A 21245-nucleotide genomic window follows, 5' to 3' on the forward strand; every position below is an offset into this window, starting at 1 on the left:
TTTCCCTTCTCACTTTTGGTTGTTTCAGTGGGCTATGAATGGTAGTGTATGCTCAATGGTATCCTTGGTGTGTTCCCCATTTATAATATATATATAATGTCTTGTACAAGCATCTCCCAGCCGATGGAGAAAACCTTGGCATAGATCCTACTGGTCTGGCTGGTGGGTAGGTGCTTTCCTTTAGTTCACCTGGAAGAGCAATCTGGGTTTGAAGTCTTGAGTAGCATGCCAATCACGCACCATGCCATATTCTGCCCTCAGATGCGTTCACATGACACTTGCTGACTTCAGGGGTAAGCATCTGAGGGCATAATTTGGCTTGGTGAGTGCAGCCATAGGTTGCGAAGATTTCACTGATGAGCAAAGTTTGTGTTTGGGAACTGGTTGTCAGACACAACACGGTGTAGATCTCACATCAGATATAGGAAAAAGGACAGGCAAAGTGAGAAACAATCATGAGAAGGCTTTACAGAGCTTGGAAGAGATGGAGTGTTGACCCCTCAAACAATAAATAGCCTTATAGATTCATAGATTCCTCAGGCTATAGAACTTCCCCAAAATAATTCCTAGAGCAGATCTTTTAGAAAAACATCTAGTCTTGATTTAAAAATGGTCAGTGATGGAGACTCCGCCATGATCCTTGGTAAATTGTTCCAATGGTTAATTACCTTCGCTATTAAAAAATTATACCTTATTTCCAGTCTGAATTTGCCTAGCTTAAGCTTCCAGCCATTGGATTGTGTTAGACCTTTGTCTGCTAGACTGAAGAGCTCATTATTAAATATTTGTTCTCCTTGTTGGTACTGATAAACTGATATGAAGTCACCCTTACCCATCTCTTTGTTGAGCTAAATAGATTGAGTCCTTGACTCTGTCACTATCAGGCATATTTTCTAATTCTTTGACCATTCTCATGGCACTGCTCTGAACCCTCTGCAATTTATCAACATCCTTCTTGAATTGTGGACACCAGAACTGGATGCATTATTCCAGCAGCGGTCACTCCAGTGCCAAATACAGGCGTAAAATAACCTCTCTGCTCCTACTTGAGATTCCCCTGTTTATGCATCCCAGGATCGCATCAGCTCTTTTGGCCACAGGGTCACATTGGGAGCAGATTTTCCAACATGAACCCCAAATCTTTTTCAGAGTCACTGCTTCCCAGGACAGAGTCCCCGATCCTGAAAGCATGGCCTGCATTCTTTGTTCCTAAATGGATACATTTACATTTAGCCGTATTAAAATGCATATTGTTTGCTTGTGCTCATTTTACCACGTGATCCAGATCACTCTGAATCAGTGACCTGACCTTTTCATTATTTACAACTCCTCCAATTTTTGTGGCATCTGAAAACTTGATCAGTGATGATTTTATGTTTTCTTCCAGGTCACCGATGAAATGTTAAACAGCATAGGACCAAGAACAGATCCCTGTGAGACGCACTGGAAACAGACCTGCTTGATGGCAACTCCCGGTTTACAGTTACAGTTTGAGACTTATCAGTTAGCCAGTTTTGAATCCATTTAATGTGTGCCATGGTAATTTTGTATCATTTTAGTTTTTTTACTCTGACGGACTCCATACAGCAAATGCTGAAAAGCCAGTAAAATATCTGGGCTCTCTGGGGAAAGGTGTCTGGTGATTCACTCTACTTGTGTAAATTAGGGCATATCTACACTGCACAAAAAAACCCAGAAAAACCCAAGGTGTGTTCTTAACTCAGGATAGTTAATTCAGGTTAAAATAGCAGGTGTGAAGACACAGCAACTCGGCTAAAGCCTAAAGGGCAGCCTGGGGTTGAACTCAAGCTGGTAAGCTGAGTTAAAAGCTAAATTGCCAAGTTTTCATTGCTCTTTTAACCTGAATTAAAGTTAAAAACACATCTTTTTTGTTTTTGCAGGGTAAATCTACCCTAAGTTATGAGTTAAATGCAGTGACAGTGACTATACATGGTAAGTTGTATGTAAAAGTAATGAATAATCTAGTAACACACATGATTATTTCTGTCTTCTAAAGCAGAATGGAAGTTAATTAGCACAGCAATCTCTGATGAACAATTTGCAGAAGATGTAGCTAATGGATGATCTGAAAGAGTATGTAATTCCTATACAGGCATATGATATTAACACAGTAAATCCTCTGTAGAGCCTCTGAATGTAAAAATCACTCTGATGATATTTTGTGCCATGTGTTATACATTTTATTAATTTTTTCCTAAGAGATTTCTTTTAAAGTAATTGGTTCTCTCTCCAGTTCACAAGGAGTATAGGAAGCCTCTGATATTTCACAGTGACAGGGTCCTTGAGGAAAGATTTAGCTGCCTGCTACTTATTTTCTCTGAAATGTGTCATTTTAGGTGTATTTTTGACAGGGAACATTTTTATTAGTTTATGGGATTTGGAAAAGCTGACACACAAGTTTATAGCGCCTCTGGAGAACTTTGCTGAAAGACCAGGAAGCCAATTGCAAAACAAGAGCAGTCCTATTTCTCCCTCCCTAATACATTGCTGTTTCTTTTTAAAATGCGAATTAGAGACTCATATTGTGGGTGTTATTTCATTGACTTTAACCGATTTTGGACAATTTGGCTTTGCATTATTGTTTTGTTCCCCAAAGCACCAGATTTACCCATTCGATACTGAATGATGTCCAAAGCCAGGTTAATCTGGGGGAGTTGGGGAAGGGAGCTCTCTTCCACTAACTCCTGGCAGCCCGACATATCTGACACTGAGCTGATGGATGGGGAGGGAGCTGTGCATGTGCTATAGGATGAAGGTTGTTTGTTGAGGTTTCCAACCCTGCTCCCATTAAAGTCAAGGTCAAAATTCCTGCTAACTTCAGTGGGAGAAGGAGCAGGCTCTCAATATCACTTTTGCCACTGAAAAAGGATATTTTATCTGTTCTCTTATGGCTTCCATGCAGAAATAAAGAAGGAAAAGATTAAATCTGATCTAAAATTCAATCACCTAGCTCTCAAAAGACATAAAGTGAAGGAATCAACTTTGGATGAAAGAAAAAAGGACTACCAAGCCTGATAGCTAGGATTTCATAAGTGATCAAAACATTATTATGGAGAGAATTTAGATCTTACCAAACATACTGACTCAAGTGCTTTCAAACTTAGGAGAAATGTGGACTATGATGCAAGCCAGAACCGATGGTTGATGTGTAAATATAAAGTTGGAGATCCTCATTTCTCATACTGGGGACTGGCTGGTAAGCAAATCCTCCTTTTACCCCTAATGAATGTTTACAACTATGTCTCTGTGTATATCCAGTGTAGTGGAGTACGGGTGAATGACCTAAGCTTTTAAATGATTTTAACCACTGGTTAAATATTATTAAATAGTTTAAGCTGATATCAGTCCAGCTCTTTGCAGTGTATTAAAATGTCTTTCTGTACCAATGAGCTTTACTTTGTATAAAGATGTTGGCATAATCTAGTGATGACTCAGGCCCCATGTCTTTAGGAATGTATAACATCCTTTATCAAACAGAACACAGTGGCAGTGGTTTGTATATCCTACATGTGGTTGCTACTTTTATATGTTTTTAAGTTATTAATGCAAACTGGCAATAGTAGCCCCACTTACATGTATTATGAATTTTCTTTTTTTGGGTTAAACTAAAATGACTTTTCTCATTTTTTGCCATGACAAATAAACTGCTTTAATTATTGATAGCATACATGATATGCCCATAGCGTCTCAGGAAAAAGCAAGAAAACTTCCTTCTTGTGAAACTGATCCTGCTCCCATTGAAGCCAATGGTGAAACTCCTGTTGACTTGAAAGGAAACAAGATCAGGGCCCCTAAACTCCCTCAGCCAGTGATTTGGATTTGTTCCCCGGGTGACTGAGTGTCACCTTGTTCAGTGCACTCTTTTGTGTGCAGGGCCCTATGGTGAAGACACACATCATATGATGACTGTAAAGAAAATACCAAAAGCTTGACAAATAAAACAACAGTGAAACAAAACAAACATAATGGGACAGAAAATGACAGCACCTGTTTCAAAGAAACACCAACAGGTCAAACGGAAAATCAAGCATTCCTCCTTTGCTGTTAGACTGGTTTGGGAATTGGTTCCACATGCCGTTAACAGAGGTTATGATGCAAAAAAGAAACAGCAGAAATGTTGTATTCTCCTGCCCAGCAAAGAGATATATGGATTAGCTGGATTGAGCTGATTCTTTTGCATTCCCCTCTTGTAGTTTTGCTGGTGGATTATTTTTTGTTGTTGTTGTTAAAAGCATTGCTAATGGCTTCCTTACATCCTGAACATTGCAGGACAGACTGTTTTTTGCACATTAGTCCTGCCTCTTAATTTCCATATTTGCAAGATGGAAAATAAATATTGGCGAGAGTATGCTGGCAAAAGCCCTGAAGCTCTGATAGTGCATGCACATTAGTATGGAGAGACCCAAAGAATTTCATAGCCTGGACAACATTTGAATAGAAAGATTGTCTTAAGGACCACCTGCTCTCCATTCACAAACTAGCCACATCTCTGGGGCAGCTACAGCACTTGCTGACATGGAAAGTATTTAATGCATTTTTAAAGCTGGAAACCATGGCCCTGATTGAGTGCCCCTTGATGTCAGTGGGATCAGGCCCAGTAAAACCAACCAGATCTTCACTAGAAAATGGTTTGCAGGGTGCTAGTGACCTAGGACCCCAGTTTAAAATTCTCCACATTAGTTTATAGTCAGTGAACAAGTATCCGTCACTATTAAGCCTCCATTTATAAAGGGTTATATACTGATCAATAGATGTTTTAGTAAATGATTAATCAATTGCAATGGAGTTCCATAGGGCAATAGATTGCTTATCTCCAGGTCTTATCACCATCTTTAACTCATTCTCTGAGATGCTTGTAACCATCCACAACACATAGATGTGACACACATGTCTGCGACATGCTTATAAACACCTCGTGATCATTTAAAAACCCTTTATAAATGGAACTTTAACCGAAAGCGTGACCCAAACAAGGGTACAATTTTTCAGACTGCAGGCAGGAGGGTAGGATTTTGTGACAATTACTGTAGATGGTATTAGGATTCATAGCATTTTGGAAAGAAAGTGGCATCCCAATATATAAGTTGCAAGGCCAATAAAAGAATAAGGAAGCTGCTCATGCTGCACCTGAGTAGGTGAAATCCTGAAGTTTGATGGGACACAGGTGGGCTTCAGACCACCGGGCTTTTTAGATCCTTTTCTATCCTCTAGTTCTTCTGCATTCTATTCTGACAAAGGGTGGAGCTCTCAGCGGCATTCTGATCACTTGAAGCTTATTTTACTTTCCATTAGGACAGATCCCAAGCTCCTCACTCAGTTTTCACTTAGGCAAAACTCCTATTGAAGTCAGTGGCACCTCAGGATCTGGTCCATTGTGTTTAATGCCTCACTGAGTTTTGAAAGTGAAAATTATTCTGTAACTGATCCTTTTGTACATTGCTTTCCTACATAGTTTTTCTTTTGCTTGACTTTTTTACCTTAAAAATAGCGATAATGTCAAGTCTTGTCCTTCCTTGATTTTTGATGGAAGACTGATTGGAGGACATACACCTGTAGATTGGGAGCTGGCTCTGTCCTTAACTGAAGAGGGGACAGGGTTGAATCCATGAGTAAGATCTTGTCTATGCTTTAGATTAGCCCCCGTTCAGCCATCACAGGCCAGCAACTGGCATAGCTGCGTTGGTGCTAACCCCAACTGGAGATACACGGAAAGCCATGATTTGCACCAGTTCCGGTTTCTCCCTGCTTGAAAGTGGGATAAGTTCAAATGGTGCAAATCACAGCTTTTCTTACCTCTACATGCAGGTTTGCTTCAGCACGGCCACCCCAAATACTGGCCAGCAATGGCTAAATCTCAATACAGACAAGGCCAAAGACATCTTTCCTTCCAAGTGTTAATGAAATGAATAGAAAAGTGTTTTAAACAGTCTGATGAAAAGACAATCACTTCTACCTTCCTTCAGTGAGGTTTCGTTTTCCTTTTTTTAAGTTTTCTGATGTCATAAACCTACTAGACCTCCAGCTGTCCATAGAGTCTTTCAGGGCAGAAAAGGCCTGAATTTCTTAATGTTAAAAAAGGCAGGAAGAAAAACCGCTTTAATTAAAAACAAAATCCCCAAACAAAACAAAACAAAAACAACCCCCTCTTTCCCTACATGCTAAAGATACAAAAGCACTTATCTTCGTGCATAGGTTCAGGTAGCAAACTGTAAGCACTCAGGTGTGAAAATGTTGCCTCCATAATAATCTTCTTCCCATATTCTTTTGTATTTGTAACCGTACTAAAGATCTGGATTTTGTGCCTTCTAAGGGTTTTTTAAAAAAAAGCCTTCAAAAATATTTGTGATGGTGTTTTAGTACAGGCCTTTGGCAATTACTGTTTTGGGTTCAGAAATGTTGGACTTGTACCTCCTGGAAGATGTCAAGAGCCCTAAACTCAGCATCTGCACTGAACTCTTGTAATTAATTGTTGTTTTTAGCAAGGATGAGAACGCTTCATTTTTCATGTTGTCCTCATGTGTTAGCATTTCTTTTCACACACACACACACACACACACACAAATACTGTTACCACAAGAATCTCTCTAAGCATGGATCCAAACCAGGGCCATCCCATACATTGCAAAGATGGGCATTTCACACACCACAGGATGAGCCTCGCTTCAAAATAATGCTTTATTAATCAATGGTTACGATGCCGCAAAATCCCTTAAGGAGTGCAGCTGCATTCATAATGAATGGGCCAGTCGGAGGCCAATTTCCATATGCAGGGTTTGAAGAATTAGTCACTCCCATCACTGTTGAGCAGGAGTCATGTAGTTTAATGGCCTCATGCTGAGAATTTACACTCCCTGCTTTCATGATTAATATGGCAATGGAGATTGAACTGTGTGGACATATTGATGTATTGGGCTGCATGGCAAGGAAAAGCAAATCCAAGCTACTTACCTCAGTGCAGACCCCTTTGGTGTTGCAATGCCATAGCCTTTGGAATCCAAGTTACCTCCCACCTTCATGGTGTCACATGGCTTGCGCTGCTCTATATACTCATTCATGGTGGATTCCAGGAGATAGGCATACTTCCCTTTTGACTTCCTCACCCGGATCATCCCCTCTTCTGTGGTCCTCACAAAAACGGAGGGTTCTGCTGATTTCATGTACGTCCACATCTTCTCAAACACGGCGATTTTAGATCGCTGCATGGGGCAACACAAACCCAGCATGTATTAGCCTGGAAGCAGAGGCTTGTGTACCAGGGGAGACTCAGAGTTAGCTTGAGCATGTACCTGTGGTTTGTATTAGTAAGGAAGGCCAGCTGTGTTAGAAATAGTTTAATGAGTGACTTTAGGTCAAAGAGCTCAAATACCCCTCAAGCTCTCTGCGTCATTTGCTTCAAGCAATTTCAGGGTAAGAACAATCTAGTAATGAGTGTCATTCACCCAGGGCTGGATTGTGTCTGTTAGGCATGAGCAGCGTGGGGCTATATCTCCCTAGAGGGAACAATGGGAGGTGGGATTTTCAGCAAGCAGAATTCTCCACAGAGTCCCTGGTGTGGAGGGAGAGCATACCCTCTACCAGAAAAGAGAAATCACAGGAAGGAGTGGAGGGATTATCACAGCCTATAAATACTGTACTTTGAGTACACCAGTATACTTGGAAATAAGAAAAGTATTTAGATGCCAACGATGGAAGGATGAGAAGCTAATGTTCAGACTAGATGTTAGGGAAATGTGCTTAACAATAAGAGCAATTGGATGGCAGAACAGACTCCCAAGGGAAGTGGTAAGGTTTCCATCCCTGCAGATGTTTGAGGAGACATTAATGGGAATGTTGTAGGAAGCAAAATGAAGGAGGTAGACTGGATAGCCAACATAATCTTTTCTGGCTCTGCTATGTATGCTTCTGCCATACATAATGGCAGCGTATTTATATATGGTAAGTGGTTCCATTTAATTACAGGGCAAACAAAAGATTTATTATTCTGTAAACTTGAGTTGCAAGTCATAGGGTAATTACTTTTGGAACTGCTAAGTATAATTACTCAGTAATGTGCAGAAGCATATAATTACTGTATGTTTCTAGGTTATTTACAGTACTCAGCAAACTTCATGATCTGTCGTTTCCATGGAATGGCACAAAGGCTGACATGATCTTTTTGTTTTGTATATGAAAGTCTTAACCATTTTCTCTTACCCTAAAAAATTCTTTAGTTGACCCAGCTTCCAGGGTCCCGTAGGCAATCTCTGTCTGCTTGGCTAAGTCTTCTGCACTCTCTATGGGGGACACCATCCGCTCCACTGTCAGGAAGGCAGCCAGGTTAGCCGTGTAGGAAGAGATGATGATCAAGGTAAAAAACCACCAGACACCACCAACTATGCGGCCAGAGAGGGATCTAAAGACAAAAGGGAAGGGTGAGGGGAATCAGGATGAAGGAGTAGAAGATACAATTCGGTGATATAGGCCAGAAGTGTGGTATGGGGCTTAACACTCTATCAGCGACTGCTGAGCAATGCCAGCTCTTACACCTGTTTCCTGGGAAGCTCGGTGTCAAAATGGGAGAATGCTTCTCTCTCTATTTCCTTGCTATATGTGTCAAGACACAGGCTTGAGTGAAACAAAACTATCACTGCTGGTGAAAAATAATGTTTGCACAGTAACATTTTCTTTAGTTTTCATTCAGATGAAAAAAATAGCAGAACACAGCAACAAACAATAGGAAACTTTAAATTCCTGGTTAGGGTAGTACTTACCTCAGACAGAATTCTTTACATGTATCAGGAACAAGTGAAATCCTAGCAATGATATATGTCCATGTTGGATCATATTAAAGAAGTTCTGTATTAAAATCACAAATGAGTTTGATTCCCCATAGTTTAAATTCCATTAATTAAAGAAATTCCTATAAAAATAGACTCTAAAAAGTGAGAACTTTGGAGTCTGATTCTGCAAACCAACTTCCAGGAGCATCAGATGAGCATCTGACAAGGCCCTGCTCCCTCCTCATGTCCAGGCCACCTGGCCAGTGGCTTGGCATGAGCAACTCTAAGGCTGGTAACTATGATAACAACCTTGCAGAACCTGTGTGTGTGTGTGTTTGTATGAATGAATGTGTGAATAAATATGAGATTGAATGGAATGTTATAGCTATAACTAACTGCTTACTATGATTCTTTCTGTATTCACAATAAATGTGGTATTTTGCCTTTTCCCCTTTAATAAGATCCTGCTGGTTTTTATTTTATTGGTATAACATCCAATGCTAGATAAGGATGGTAAAATGATCAGTCATGTGCAGAAAAGGCAGAAATATTTAATAAATGTTTCTATTGTGTATTTGATTCCTAGGTTCATGAAATTTAAGGCTAGAAGGACCATCAGGTAATCTAATCTGACCTCCTGTATATCACAGGCTATTACATTTCACCCAGTTATTCCTGTACTGAGCCCATTTGGAAAGAAATGGGATGATGTAATTCATATCTTATAGTCATAATGAAATACTTTATTTTCCATCAGTAACTAGGGAGGAAATTAAACAGCAACTATTAAATTAAACATTTTTAAATCTGAAGAACAGGATAATTTGTATTATTCTGTCTGAGTACTTGTAAGAGTATTAAAAGAATGGGCCGAGACATCCTTTGAAACATTAATGCTGATTTTTAACAAATCTTGGAACAGCAGGAAAGTTCCAGAGCACTGGCTAAAAGCTAATGTCATACCTATATTTAAAAGGGATAAATGAGATGACATGGGTAACTAGATGCTGACATAAATCTCGGGCAAAATCATGGAAAGGCTGCTATGGGATGCAATGAGTAGCAAATTAAAGAATGGTACCATAACTAATGAAAACCAGCATGATTTTATGGAAAATAGGTCTGGTCACACAAACATCTTTTTTTTGTCTGAGATCACAAGTTTGGTTGATAAAGAAAACTGCATTAACATAATATAATTAGACTTCAGTGAGGCATTTGACTTAGTTCTGCATGACTTTCTATTAAAAAAACTATACAAAATCAGCGTAGCACATATCTAAATGGATTAACAACTGGTTAAATATTAGATCACAAAAATTAACTGTATATGGGAAATCATTAGCCAATGAGAATGTTTCTATGGGAGACCCTCAGGGTCGTAGCTCATTGGCCCAATGCTGTTAAATATCTTTGTCAGTGATCTGGAAGAACACATAAAGTCATTCTGGTAAAATGTACAGATGATATGAAAATTGGTGGAGTGGTAAATAGTCATGGCACATGTCAGTTATATAGATTGATCCGGATTGCTTGGTAAACTAGGCTCATCTGAACAATATGCATTTTAATACATCCAAGGGACAAGGGAAATTCTCCATCACTTGGAGTCTGTAAATCAAGACCTGATAGCTTGCTTAAAAATATGCTATAGCTCAGACAGAAGTCATGGGCTTGATGCAGAGTTCAGCGTGTGAGGTTCTTTGTCCTGTGTTATGCAGGAGGTCAAACTCAACGATCATAACCGTCCTTTCTGGCTTTATAATCTATGAATCTACTGCATTGTCTCTCCAGTCAGATTGCCAAATTATTCTAGGCATTTGGAGACAGACAGATAGATAGCTCAAGCAGGAATTAATTTACTGCAGTCAAACATTTTAATATCATTTTAAAGGGAAGATTCTGTTTTAAAAGGGATTTTAATAATGATGCTCCCTCCCCAGATTGCTTGTGCTCTTTCCTTTTTAGCCAAACACATCTCAGGCAGGAAGGAAATCATAATGTTACTTTATGCAGCCAGGCTGGCAAGGAAGGGGTTACCTATCAGAAACACTGCATCCAATGAAGTGAGCTGTAGCTCACGAAAGCTCATGCTCAAATAAATTGGTTAGTCTCTAAGGTGCCACAAGTACTCCTTTTCTTTTTGCCTCCCTCCTGTGACATCAACCTTTTCTCTCTGCAGTGTGTCTCTTTAACATCCTCTGTCACTGCCCTGAAATCTGGCCTGGACTATGGCAATGGAGATATAGCCTTTAAATGACAGACATGGTGATGACACATGTCAACATCCATTCCATCCTGTGTCTGGGTTTGCATGAGTTAATGGATCCAGCTGCCGTGCTTTCTAGAAGTCATTGTGGGCTAATGGCAAACAACTGGCAAACAAAACTCCACACTCCATTGCTCCAACTAGGGAAAAAACAAACAAACAAACAAACCCCACACTTCACTAATTGCAGAAATCAGAGATGGAAAAAGAGTGAAATAAAGTAGTCTGTTCCCTGCACCGCTCCTCTATATTGTATATTACTGCTTTGTCCAGGCTATCTTTAAATCTCTTGCGGATGTGGGAGTAGCTGTTCTCTCAGACATCATGTCATCTAATTTATATCAATCTGACCTGAAATCCCTTTGGTCAAAATTGCCATTCTTTGAGCTCAGACACCACTTAATGGAAACCAGGGACCACATTTGCTCAGCAACAGAACTCTTCTGAATACATTTGCAATTTGCAGAAGGGCGACCACACATTTTTAATATTGGGGAAATAAAAGCCAAAGCATCAAACACACTCTCAGCTTCACACTCCTGGAAGAGCAATCAGAGCCGTTTTCACAAAGTGCAGAGAGAGCAGTGTGCAGGAAATATAGCCACAGTAAATAACAGGGACAAAACAGCAAACTGTTGACTTTACATTGTTTTTTCTTCTTCCAGATTTGAGAGTGAAATGATTGCTTATGAAAGTAGAATTGGCTTGAGCCAGACACTGGGCAAGTGGCTTTCCAGCCCCTCTGCCATGGCATCTCAGTGCTGATCTGTAGCCCCCCTGGCTACTTCAGTCCTAAGGCTTGCTTAACCAGTCATGTATATTGCATGCTGCTTCTGTGATGTCAGCAAACCATTATCACCTGAAACCTGAGCTGGAGTGAAAAATTTCAAAGCAGTGGCATGTATAGTCTCATGTAGAATCCCGCTCCCTGATCTAGTACATATAACCTACCTCTGAAGTGATGTTCATAAAGGTGATAGTTTCTTTTCTTTAAAAAAAAATCACCTCTTACAAAGCAATAGGAACCCCATATTTTTAATATAGGACAGGTTTCATGAAGGTAGGACACTGTTATATTGTGACCATCTTGCAGCTGTTCAGAACCCAGCGTGACACAGGTTAGTTGCCTTGACCCAGATGAGTTGTTGGCTATCTCAGCAAAATGGCCAATGACTAGATGGTCCCAGAGACAGAACTGCCTCCCATAGAGGTGTATGCAGTGTAGTTATAGCTCTGTCGGTCCTAAGATATTAGAGAGACCAGGTTGGTGAGGTAATATGTTTTATTGGACCAACTTCTGTCAGTGAGAGAGAAAAACTTTCAAGCCACACAGAGCTCTCCGATGCTTGGAGTACCTTTTCCAGATCTGAAGAAGAGCTCTGTGTGGCTTGAAAATGTCTCTCTCTCACCAACGGAAGATGGTTCAATAAAACATATTATCTCCCCCACCTTGTGTCTCCCCAAGAGGTGGTCATTCTAAATCAGAGTTAAGGAATGATGTGGGGAAATGTGAACTAACACAACATTCTTTCTGCAGAGGATCTCAGTCTCCAGGTCTGTCCACTTCAACACCTTTCACCAGAGTTCACAACACGTTACTTTTAATAAATGGTGGAGGGTGTGGAGAGGAGTCGATGGGTTCAGTGAACACACCTTTGGATCTGCAAGAAACAAAAAATAACCCCAAATGTTTCCCTAATTAGTCTAGATGATGTGTGTTTGGGGAAGGAAGCATTTGCAAAAGGCAAAAGAGGCACCAAACAAGAGTAGCTGGATAACGCCAAATCCAACAATTTCTGATGATGACGGCCACTTCAACCTGGCAAGCAACACTTGCACAGCTAATTATTACATTCATCCTCCAGCTGCAATTATACAGCTTTTCTTCCCTGATGAAGCTGGGATACATTTGTGACTTGTTTAATTCCTGTCAGCTGCAGTTAACTGGACCCCAGCCTTTAGAATGCAGACACCATTACCTTATTCTTTATTCATTTATCACTTAGAGGTTGCCTACTGAGAGCTGCAGATGGCTTTTGCTTCCAGATCACGCACCTGTCATGAGCTGGATAAATAAATAACAATGGGGTATTTGCATCTGCTCCCCACAGAAGATGACACCCAGTGGAGACAGCCACTCATCCTAGTGTCATAGCAATGTGCCTAATCACAAGTGGAAGCAACAAAAATCTCAGACATGATTATGCCTTGTTATGTAATGGTTCATCAGAGACAAAGTTGAAAAGCAACATTTTGTCCCCATTGCTAGATATGTAACTTAGAGTTAGAAACCTTAAATCAAGGCCTCTGCGAGTACATAATAATGAATTGGCTCAGATTGCAAGCTCTTTGGGGCAGGGGGCTATCTTTTAGGTTTGTGTTTGTACAGCACCTAGCGCAATGGGATTCTGGCCCATGAATGGGCGCTACCACAGGACAAGTAAATAATAATAATGAAGGGGAAATGTCCATGACGAAACATCACAAGATTGGATATAAACCTACTGGGCATTTCTACGATTCGATATTAGTGACATATGTTAAGCAGAAGGTTCTCAATCTGGACTGTTGGGGGTACACAGATAGACTAGCCAGACTCTGAACCCATGCTCAGAAGAACAATGATTCATAGATTCATAGATATTTAGGTCAGAAGGGACCATTATGATCATCTAGTCTGACCTCCTGCACAATGCAGGCCACAGAATTTCACCCACCACTCCTAAAAAAGACCTCACACCTATATCTGTGCTATTGAAGTCCTCAAATTGTAGTTTGAAGACCTCAAGGAGCAGAGAATCCTCCAGCAAGTGACCCGTGCCCCATGCTACAGAGGAAGGCGAAAAACCTCCAGGGCCTTCCAATCTGCCCTGGAGGAAAATTCCTTCCCGACCCCAAATATGGCGATCAGCTAAACCCTGAGCATATGGGCAAGATTCATCAGCCAGATACTACAGAAAATTCTTTCCCGGGTAACTTGGATCTTACCCCATCTAAAAACCCATCACAGGCCATTGGGCCTATTTACCATGAATATTTAATTACCAAAACCATGTTATCCCATCATACCATCTCCTCCATAAACTTATCGAGTTTAATCTTAAAGCAAGATAGATCTTTTGCCCCCACTACTTCCCTCGGAAGGCTATTCCAAAACTTCACTCCTCTGATGGTTAGAAACCTTCGTCTAATTTCTAATCTAAATTTCCTAGTGGCCAGTTTATATCCATTTGTTCTTGTGTCCACATTGGTATTGAGTTTAAATAATTCCTCTCCCTCTCTGGTATTTATCCCTCTGATATATTTATAGAGAGCAATCATATCTCCCCTCAACCTTCTTTTAGTTAGGCTAAACAAGCCAAGCTCCCTGAGTCTCCTTTCATAAGACAAGTTTTCCATTCCTCGGATCATCCTAGTAGCCCTTCTCTGTACCTGTTCCAGTTTGAATTCATCCTTCTTAAACATGGGAGACCAGAACTGCACACAGTATTCCAGGTGAGGTCTCACCAGTGCCTTATATAACGGTACTAAAACCTCCTTATCCCTACTGGAAATACCTCTCCTGATGCATCCCAAGACGACATTAGCTTTTTTCACAGCCATATCACATTGGCAGCTCATAGTCAACCTATGATCAACCAATACTCCAAGGTCCTTTTCCTCCTCCGTTACTTCTAGTTGATGCGTCCCTAGCTTATAACTAAAATTCTTGTTATTAATCCCTAAATGCATGACCTTACACTTCTCACTATTAAATTTCATCCTATTCCTATTACTCCAGTTTACAAGGTCATCCAGATCCTCCTGTAGGGTATCCCTGTCCTTCTCTAAATTAGCAATACCTCCCAGCTTTGTATCATCTGCAAACTTTATTAGCACACTCCCACTTTTTGTGCCCAGGTCAGTAATAAAAAGATTAAATAAGATTGGTCCCAAAACTGATCCTTGAGGAACTCCACTGGTAACCTCCCTCCAACTTGACAGTTCACCTTTCAGTAGGACCCGTTGTAGTCTCCCCTTTAACCAATTCCCTATCCACCTTTCAATTTTCCTATTGATGCCCATCTTATCCAATTTAACTAATAATTCCCCATGTGGCACAGTATCAAACGCCTTACTAAAATCTAAATAAATTAGATCCACTGCGTTTCCTTTATCTAAAAAATCTGTTACTCTCTCAAAGAAGGAAATCAGGTTGGTTTGGCACGATCTACCTTTTGTAAAACCATGTTGTATTTTGTCCCATTTACCATTGACTTCAATGTCCTTAACTACCTTCTCCTTCAAAATTTTTTCCAAGACCTTGCATACTACAGATGTCAAACTAACAGGCCTATAATTACTTGGATCACTTTTTTTCCCTTTCTTAAAAATAGGAACTATGTTAGCAATTCTCCAATCATATGGTACAACCCCTGAATTTACAGATTCATTAAAAATTCTTGCTAATGGGCTTGCAATTTCTTGTGCCAATTCTTTTAATATTCTTGGATGAAGATTATCTGGGCCCCCCGATTTAGCCCCATTAAGCTGTTTGAGTTTCGCTTCTACCTCAGATATGGTGATGTCTACCTCCATATCCTCATTCCCATTTATCATGCTACCATTATCCCTAAGATCCTCTTTAGTCTTATTAAAGACTGAGGCAAAGTATTTGTTTAGATATTGGGCCATGCCTAGATTATCCTTGACCTCCACTCCATCCTCAGTTTTTAGCGGTCCCACTTCTTCTTTCTTTGTTTTTTTCCTATTTATATGACTATAGAACCTTTTACTATTGGTTTTAATTCCCTTTGCAAGGTCCAACTCTACTTGACTTTTAGCCTGTCTCACTTTATCCCTACATATTCTGACCTCAATAAGGTAGCTTTCCTTACTGATCCCTCCCTTCTTCCACTCCCTATATGCTTTCTGCTTTTTCTTAATTACCTCTCTAAGATGCTTGCTCATCCAGCTTGGTCTACAACTCCTGCCTATGAATTTTTTCCCCTTTCTTGGGATGCAGGCTTCCGATAGCTTCTGCAGCTTTAATTTAAAATAATCCCAGGCCTCCTCTACCTTTAAACCCATAAATTCTTCAGTCCAATCCACTTCCCTAACTAATTTCCTTAATTTTTGAAAGTCAGCCCTTTTGAAATCAAAAACCCTAGTTGCAGATTTATTTTTGTTAATCCTTCCATTCAATTTGAACTGAATTAGCTCATGATCACTTGAGCCAAGATTATCCCCTACAACCATTTCCTCTATGAGATCCTCATTACTCGCCAAGACCAGATCTAAAATGGCATCCCCTCTAGTCGGTTCAGCAACTACTTGTTGAAGGAATCCATCAGCTATCGCATCTAGGAAAATCTGAGCCCTATTATTATTACTAGCACTCATCCTCCAGTCTATATCTGGGAAGTTAAAGTCTCCCATGATCACACAGTTTCCAATGGTACTGCTTACCAAATTGAAATGGCGGAGAAGACAACGGCAGCTTATGTAACATATTTTATAGCCCTTGCCCTGTTGCATCTGTAGACCGAAAAGAGGCAGCCATGCTATCACCATGGATAAAGGTTTCAAAAGTGCCTAAGTGACTTAGGACACCAAGTCCCATTTTTTAAACCAGTTGCTCTGAAGGTCAAGCCCCAACAAAGTCTATTGTGTGTTTTTATACTGCTTTATATTAATAGGCAATATGAGGTTTGAATTCCCTTGCATTGAGTATTCTCATGTCTCCTAGTCCATGCCAAGCATAACGTTGGGTTTGTCAGCTTTCCACTGTTCTGAAACTGCTGTTAGTGACTGAGCACTCTATTGAAGTAAGGAAAGATTTCTGTGCCCACATCCTTTAGCCCTCACAAAGATACGCTCTGGGTCTTGACATTTGGATCGGTGTATTTAACTCTTGTATTCATTCATAATGATGACTGTATTAATACTTGGGAACGGCAGCCTTTTTAAACCGAATAAAATCCTTGCAAGTAATAAGCGGAGAGGATAATAGTGCAACAAGAGGCTTGTTTGGCTGACTCTGGGATGTGGGAAATGATGACATAGCTAGATTAACCAGATGGGGTTTTGTTTTGATTTGTTTTGCTACATTGCTTCCTCTGCCATCAGAGCAATTCTCTTCTACACATTCCAAATTGAGACCCCTGAAGCTCTTCTTCCAACTTTATCTGGCTGGCCATAATCACCCCATGCCCTCTGCCCACCGCTGATTTTCTATTACCCTTATTACTGCCAGCTAGCAAGGCCCATCTCTCCAATGGAATAACACTGAAGTCCTCCAGGTACCATGTTCCTGTAGGAGTTGAGTGCTGAATTTTTTGGTTTTCTATTTCCACTTTGTGCCGCATCAGAGCTGGTCAGGAACCGGGATTTTCATTCTGTGGGAAGTTTTGACATTTGGGGAAAAAATCCAAATCGGAATGAAAAGCAGGAAATTCTGAAATTTCCTGTGAAATGAATATTCTGACAAATTTCAATTTGGGACCATTGAAACATTTCATTTTGATAAGGTAAAAATGTTTCATTTCTTCTTTATCATTTCAATTAATTTTGTTTAGAATTTTACACTACAGTAAACTATTGTGTGCAAGATAATCTATATGATGTTAAATTAAAATATTAATTTTCATATTATCAGTCTAAATTAAATGAATTGAAATGATAGTGTCATATCCAATTGTTCTACCTTATCGAAACAAAATGTTTCAGTGTTATCAAAGTGAAAGGAGAAATTCATTTTGACTTTCTCATTTTGTTTCAGTAATGATTTGTTGCAATTTTTCCCCATGAACAACTCTGCCAGAAGTAACATGTTCCCACAGAATGTTTAGGTGTCCACTAAAGCACATCTTTCAGTAGAAAACTGTTCCATAATTTTTTTTCTGGAGGATCATTCTCCCTGTGCAGAGGAGCTCTCCGTTTGTAGAGACCTAGTTGTTGTGCCAGCTATATCCCTCACACCTGGCATGGAGTGAAAAGGGTGAGGGACGTTCCAAGGATAGGATGGTACATAGCAGGGTGGAGCTTCTCTCTGCCCCATCCACCACTGCCAAGGAGCTTATGCCAGTAGTGCAAGTTAAAGGCCCTCCTCTGAAGATCTAACATGCATGAGGACTGGGAGAGCTGAAACCAGTTCCTTGGCCACCCTGTCTCCCGTCACCACTGCCTTTGAGTATCTGCCCCAGGGTATTTCTTGAGAATTTCTATACCTGGACACCAAAACATTGTTTTCAATAGCATCATTTTTGTGCCATTCAGTGTTTGTTATTGTATTTATGAACATGCCCACCGTCCACTGGCCAGAGATTTAAAGGAGAAGCAGGGAGGAATGCCAGGGTCACAGGCCAGGACAACAGCCATAAGGTTAGGACACAGACAACATGCCTCCTCCTTGGCATTGACTTCCCTCTCCCCCCATACCCTCATTCACCACCTGTCCCAGTGCAGATTCACCTACTGTCCTTTTGGGCTGTCTGGTAAATGGCCTGTATTTTCACCTGTCTGTAAAAGTTAATAATTAAAAATGGTGCCCAGTCAGGTGAAAATTTAGGATTTTGCCAGGCAGGCAGAATGCTGTCCATATCTTAAGGTATCATGGGCAGTCTGCCAATGGTGCTTTAGTTCTAAAGCCCACAATTCCTCTTGCTCTTGCAGGATGAATCCCACTGACCAACATTCAACTCTTGTTTTTAAAACCCCTCTCCTCTCCTGCCTGACAGGTGAGATGGTTTGGCCCCAGAATGACCAAGCCACTGCGGATAGTGATGAGGTTTCAATTCCCCTTAGTTCTCATGGAGTGAAGGTTTTCTGTGTTCTAGTTTTAGCACTGATGGATTCTTCACAGGAAAAAGAAAAGCATCCAGCTAATGTCTCATTTCTCAAAACAAAATGCAATCCCAGATCAGAAAATTTGCTCTTTGATCTTATCCCTCATAGAAGGTAACTGAACCTAACAGGAATTGGATGTGCTTTGCCAGCTTATTACAGAGAACATCAATCCTCTAGCAGAATACATTTCTAAAAAAAAGATTAACAAGATCATCATGAAATATACAAAATAAATCTCTTTGAAAATTTTTTGAGTAGCTTCTCCATTCTCCCCCCTTCCCCTCTTAGAACTGATTTCTTCTGGAGAATTGCACTTAAACTGACAGCGTTTTAATTAGAAATGCAAATCCAGGATTCTAAAGAGATGGCTGTTTTGGGAGGATTTCCCAGATTTGCTGTTAAATTCATTTCTAATAAAGGCTTATTTAGCCAACTGACATATTTGTCAGTGAACGAATTTATGCAAAAATGGTGACAGAAAATCTCTTAGGCACCTGTGGAGCAAATGCAACTTTTGTTCTTCTACATACACAGCCTATGTTCCCAGACAGTTGTCTATTAACATGGCAGTGACCAGAGATAATTGCACGTGTACATGGGTGGTTAGATTTGGCAAGGCATCTAGTGAAAATATTTCCTTTGGTTCTGATTTGTGAGGGGCTTTGTCCTCTGCTTTTGCTCCCAGTTCCAAATTTAAACACACCCTAAATCTCAAAGCTAAAATCAGTCAAAATCAATGATTTTTTTTACTTCTTTATGAAAGCATAAAGAATTGCAAATTTCACACTTTCAACCCCAAACCACAGATCAGCCCCAGGTTTGTGAACAGTGGAGGCTATTTTAACAGACTGGGTCTGAGAGTGTGGAATTCATAACAGACTGAAAGCCAGGGAAGTTTTGTGTGATTTTAGGAACCATTGTGCCCAAAATGCCTTTTGCATACCTTTTGCATATTACTCATATACCAACTCTGCTTCCCTGCATAACAGCCTTGGAATTTTGATTGCAAACCTTGGTGTTAAAAAGGACCCTCAAGAGTACCTCTTGTATATGTGTATGAACATATTTTCCCCTATCATTTTAATGGCACATGTTAGCTATGCTCTCCCCAACTCCCCCCCACAACTTTTTACATGGTGGTAATGAATGCATCTTTTAGTTCAATGTGGCTGAGTACATAGGCTTCAACCAATCAGAATATTTTATGCAAATATGAGGGGTTTAAGTAATAGGAACATATCCTTATGGAAGTCTGAATACTGTATCTATTATATTCTGTGGTCTCATTTTAAGCCCCTAAGAGATTGGAAAAATCAGGAATGCGCCAAGCTTTCATTTATCTGTTCACTGTCTGGGGAACTATCCTTTGCTATAGCTTCAGATATAATAATGAAGCCCAGACTGCCTATCAATACCAGCGTATTGCAAGAATGAGAACTATTCTAGGATCCAAGCAGAAACCATTATATAAAGTTGCTCTGGGTCCATTTACTGTTTAAAGATGCAGTGACCATGCATATAATTTGCAAATAAGCAGTCTCCCTGATTAATCTCGAGTTTGAATCCCAATCAGAATGGATTTAATCATACTGCCATTGTACACAGAAGGCCTTCAGTCCATGCGGCATTCTGATTTGACTTCAGTCTGTGCGGGTTTTATTAAATTTTACAGTTTGCCTACTCCTCCCTTTCTGTCTGTCCTCGGGCTAACAACCCTGGACAGTAGGGTATTCCCCCACCCCTCCTTCCTTGACAGAACAAATTCTCATTTTCTTCCATTTCTATTCACTGGGCAAAATCTCTCTCTGAAATGAGTTTTCGTGCTTAGTCAGAAATGTATTACACCACTTACTGCTATTCAGTCTCTCTTTTTCTCTCTAGTCTTTGGATCTCATGGCAGCTGCAGTGCTGAGTATAAAGGGGACTTTAGGGATCTGGCAATAGCTCTTTTCAAGACACCCAAATCTGCATTTCTGACAGAAGAGGGGCATCTAATAGTCTGAGCAAAGGACTAGAGGTCAGGAACACTTTATTTCTAATCCCAAGATAGCATTGCCACCTCCTGGGACCAAGGACAATTCACTTAACCTCTCTTCTTCAATTTCCCCTTCTACAAACAGGTGATAATAATAGAAGTTACATCATTTAAGTGGGCGTCATGAAGATTCAGTCACTGGGTCAGATCCACCTCCTGGACTCTGCTGCTGCATGTCTGGTGCAAGCGTCCTTCTGCTGAGGCACTCCAACCACTAAACAGATGGGAATAATGAGTGACATTTCCAGCAACATCTGCTGGTGGGGCACCAGTGAAAGTCCTTGTTGGGGAGAGGAGGCAGTACTGCCTCCTGCCAGCTCCCAGGGTGAATTCC

At 40.4% G+C, this 21245-nt stretch overlaps 1 protein-coding gene and 1 long non-coding RNA gene across 11 annotated transcripts in view; one reads left to right on the forward strand and one right to left on the reverse strand.

Moving 5' to 3' along the window:
* LOC140915534 (uncharacterized) overlaps positions 1–3497 on the forward strand; it is a 47062-nt gene extending 43565 nt beyond the window's left edge. For both annotated transcript variants that reach the window (XR_012160191.1, XR_012160192.1), the window contains exon 3: positions 1388–3497. This is a non-coding gene — a long non-coding RNA (uncharacterized lncRNA). The remainder of the gene's footprint in view (positions 1–1387) is intronic.
* GRIA1 (glutamate ionotropic receptor AMPA type subunit 1) overlaps positions 1–21245 on the reverse strand; it is a 165919-nt gene that overhangs the window by 16752 nt on the left and 127922 nt on the right. For 8 of the 9 annotated variants that reach the window (XM_073355281.1, XM_073355277.1, XM_073355278.1 and 5 more), the window contains 2 exons: positions 8215–8413; positions 6970–7217 (listed from right to left, as the gene is read on the reverse strand). In XM_073355281.1, coding sequence (XP_073211382.1) covers positions 6970–7217; positions 8215–8413 — 447 coding nt within the window. Of the gene's footprint in view, positions 1–3834; positions 4149–6969; positions 7218–8214; positions 8414–21245 lie in introns of those variants that run through there. The other variant, XM_073355285.1, reaches the window with a different exon arrangement.

This window comes from Lepidochelys kempii, chromosome 8 (assembly GCF_965140265.1).
Source record: "Lepidochelys kempii isolate rLepKem1 chromosome 8, rLepKem1.hap2, whole genome shotgun sequence".
Classification (NCBI taxonomy): Eukaryota; Metazoa; Chordata; order Testudines; family Cheloniidae; genus Lepidochelys; species Lepidochelys kempii.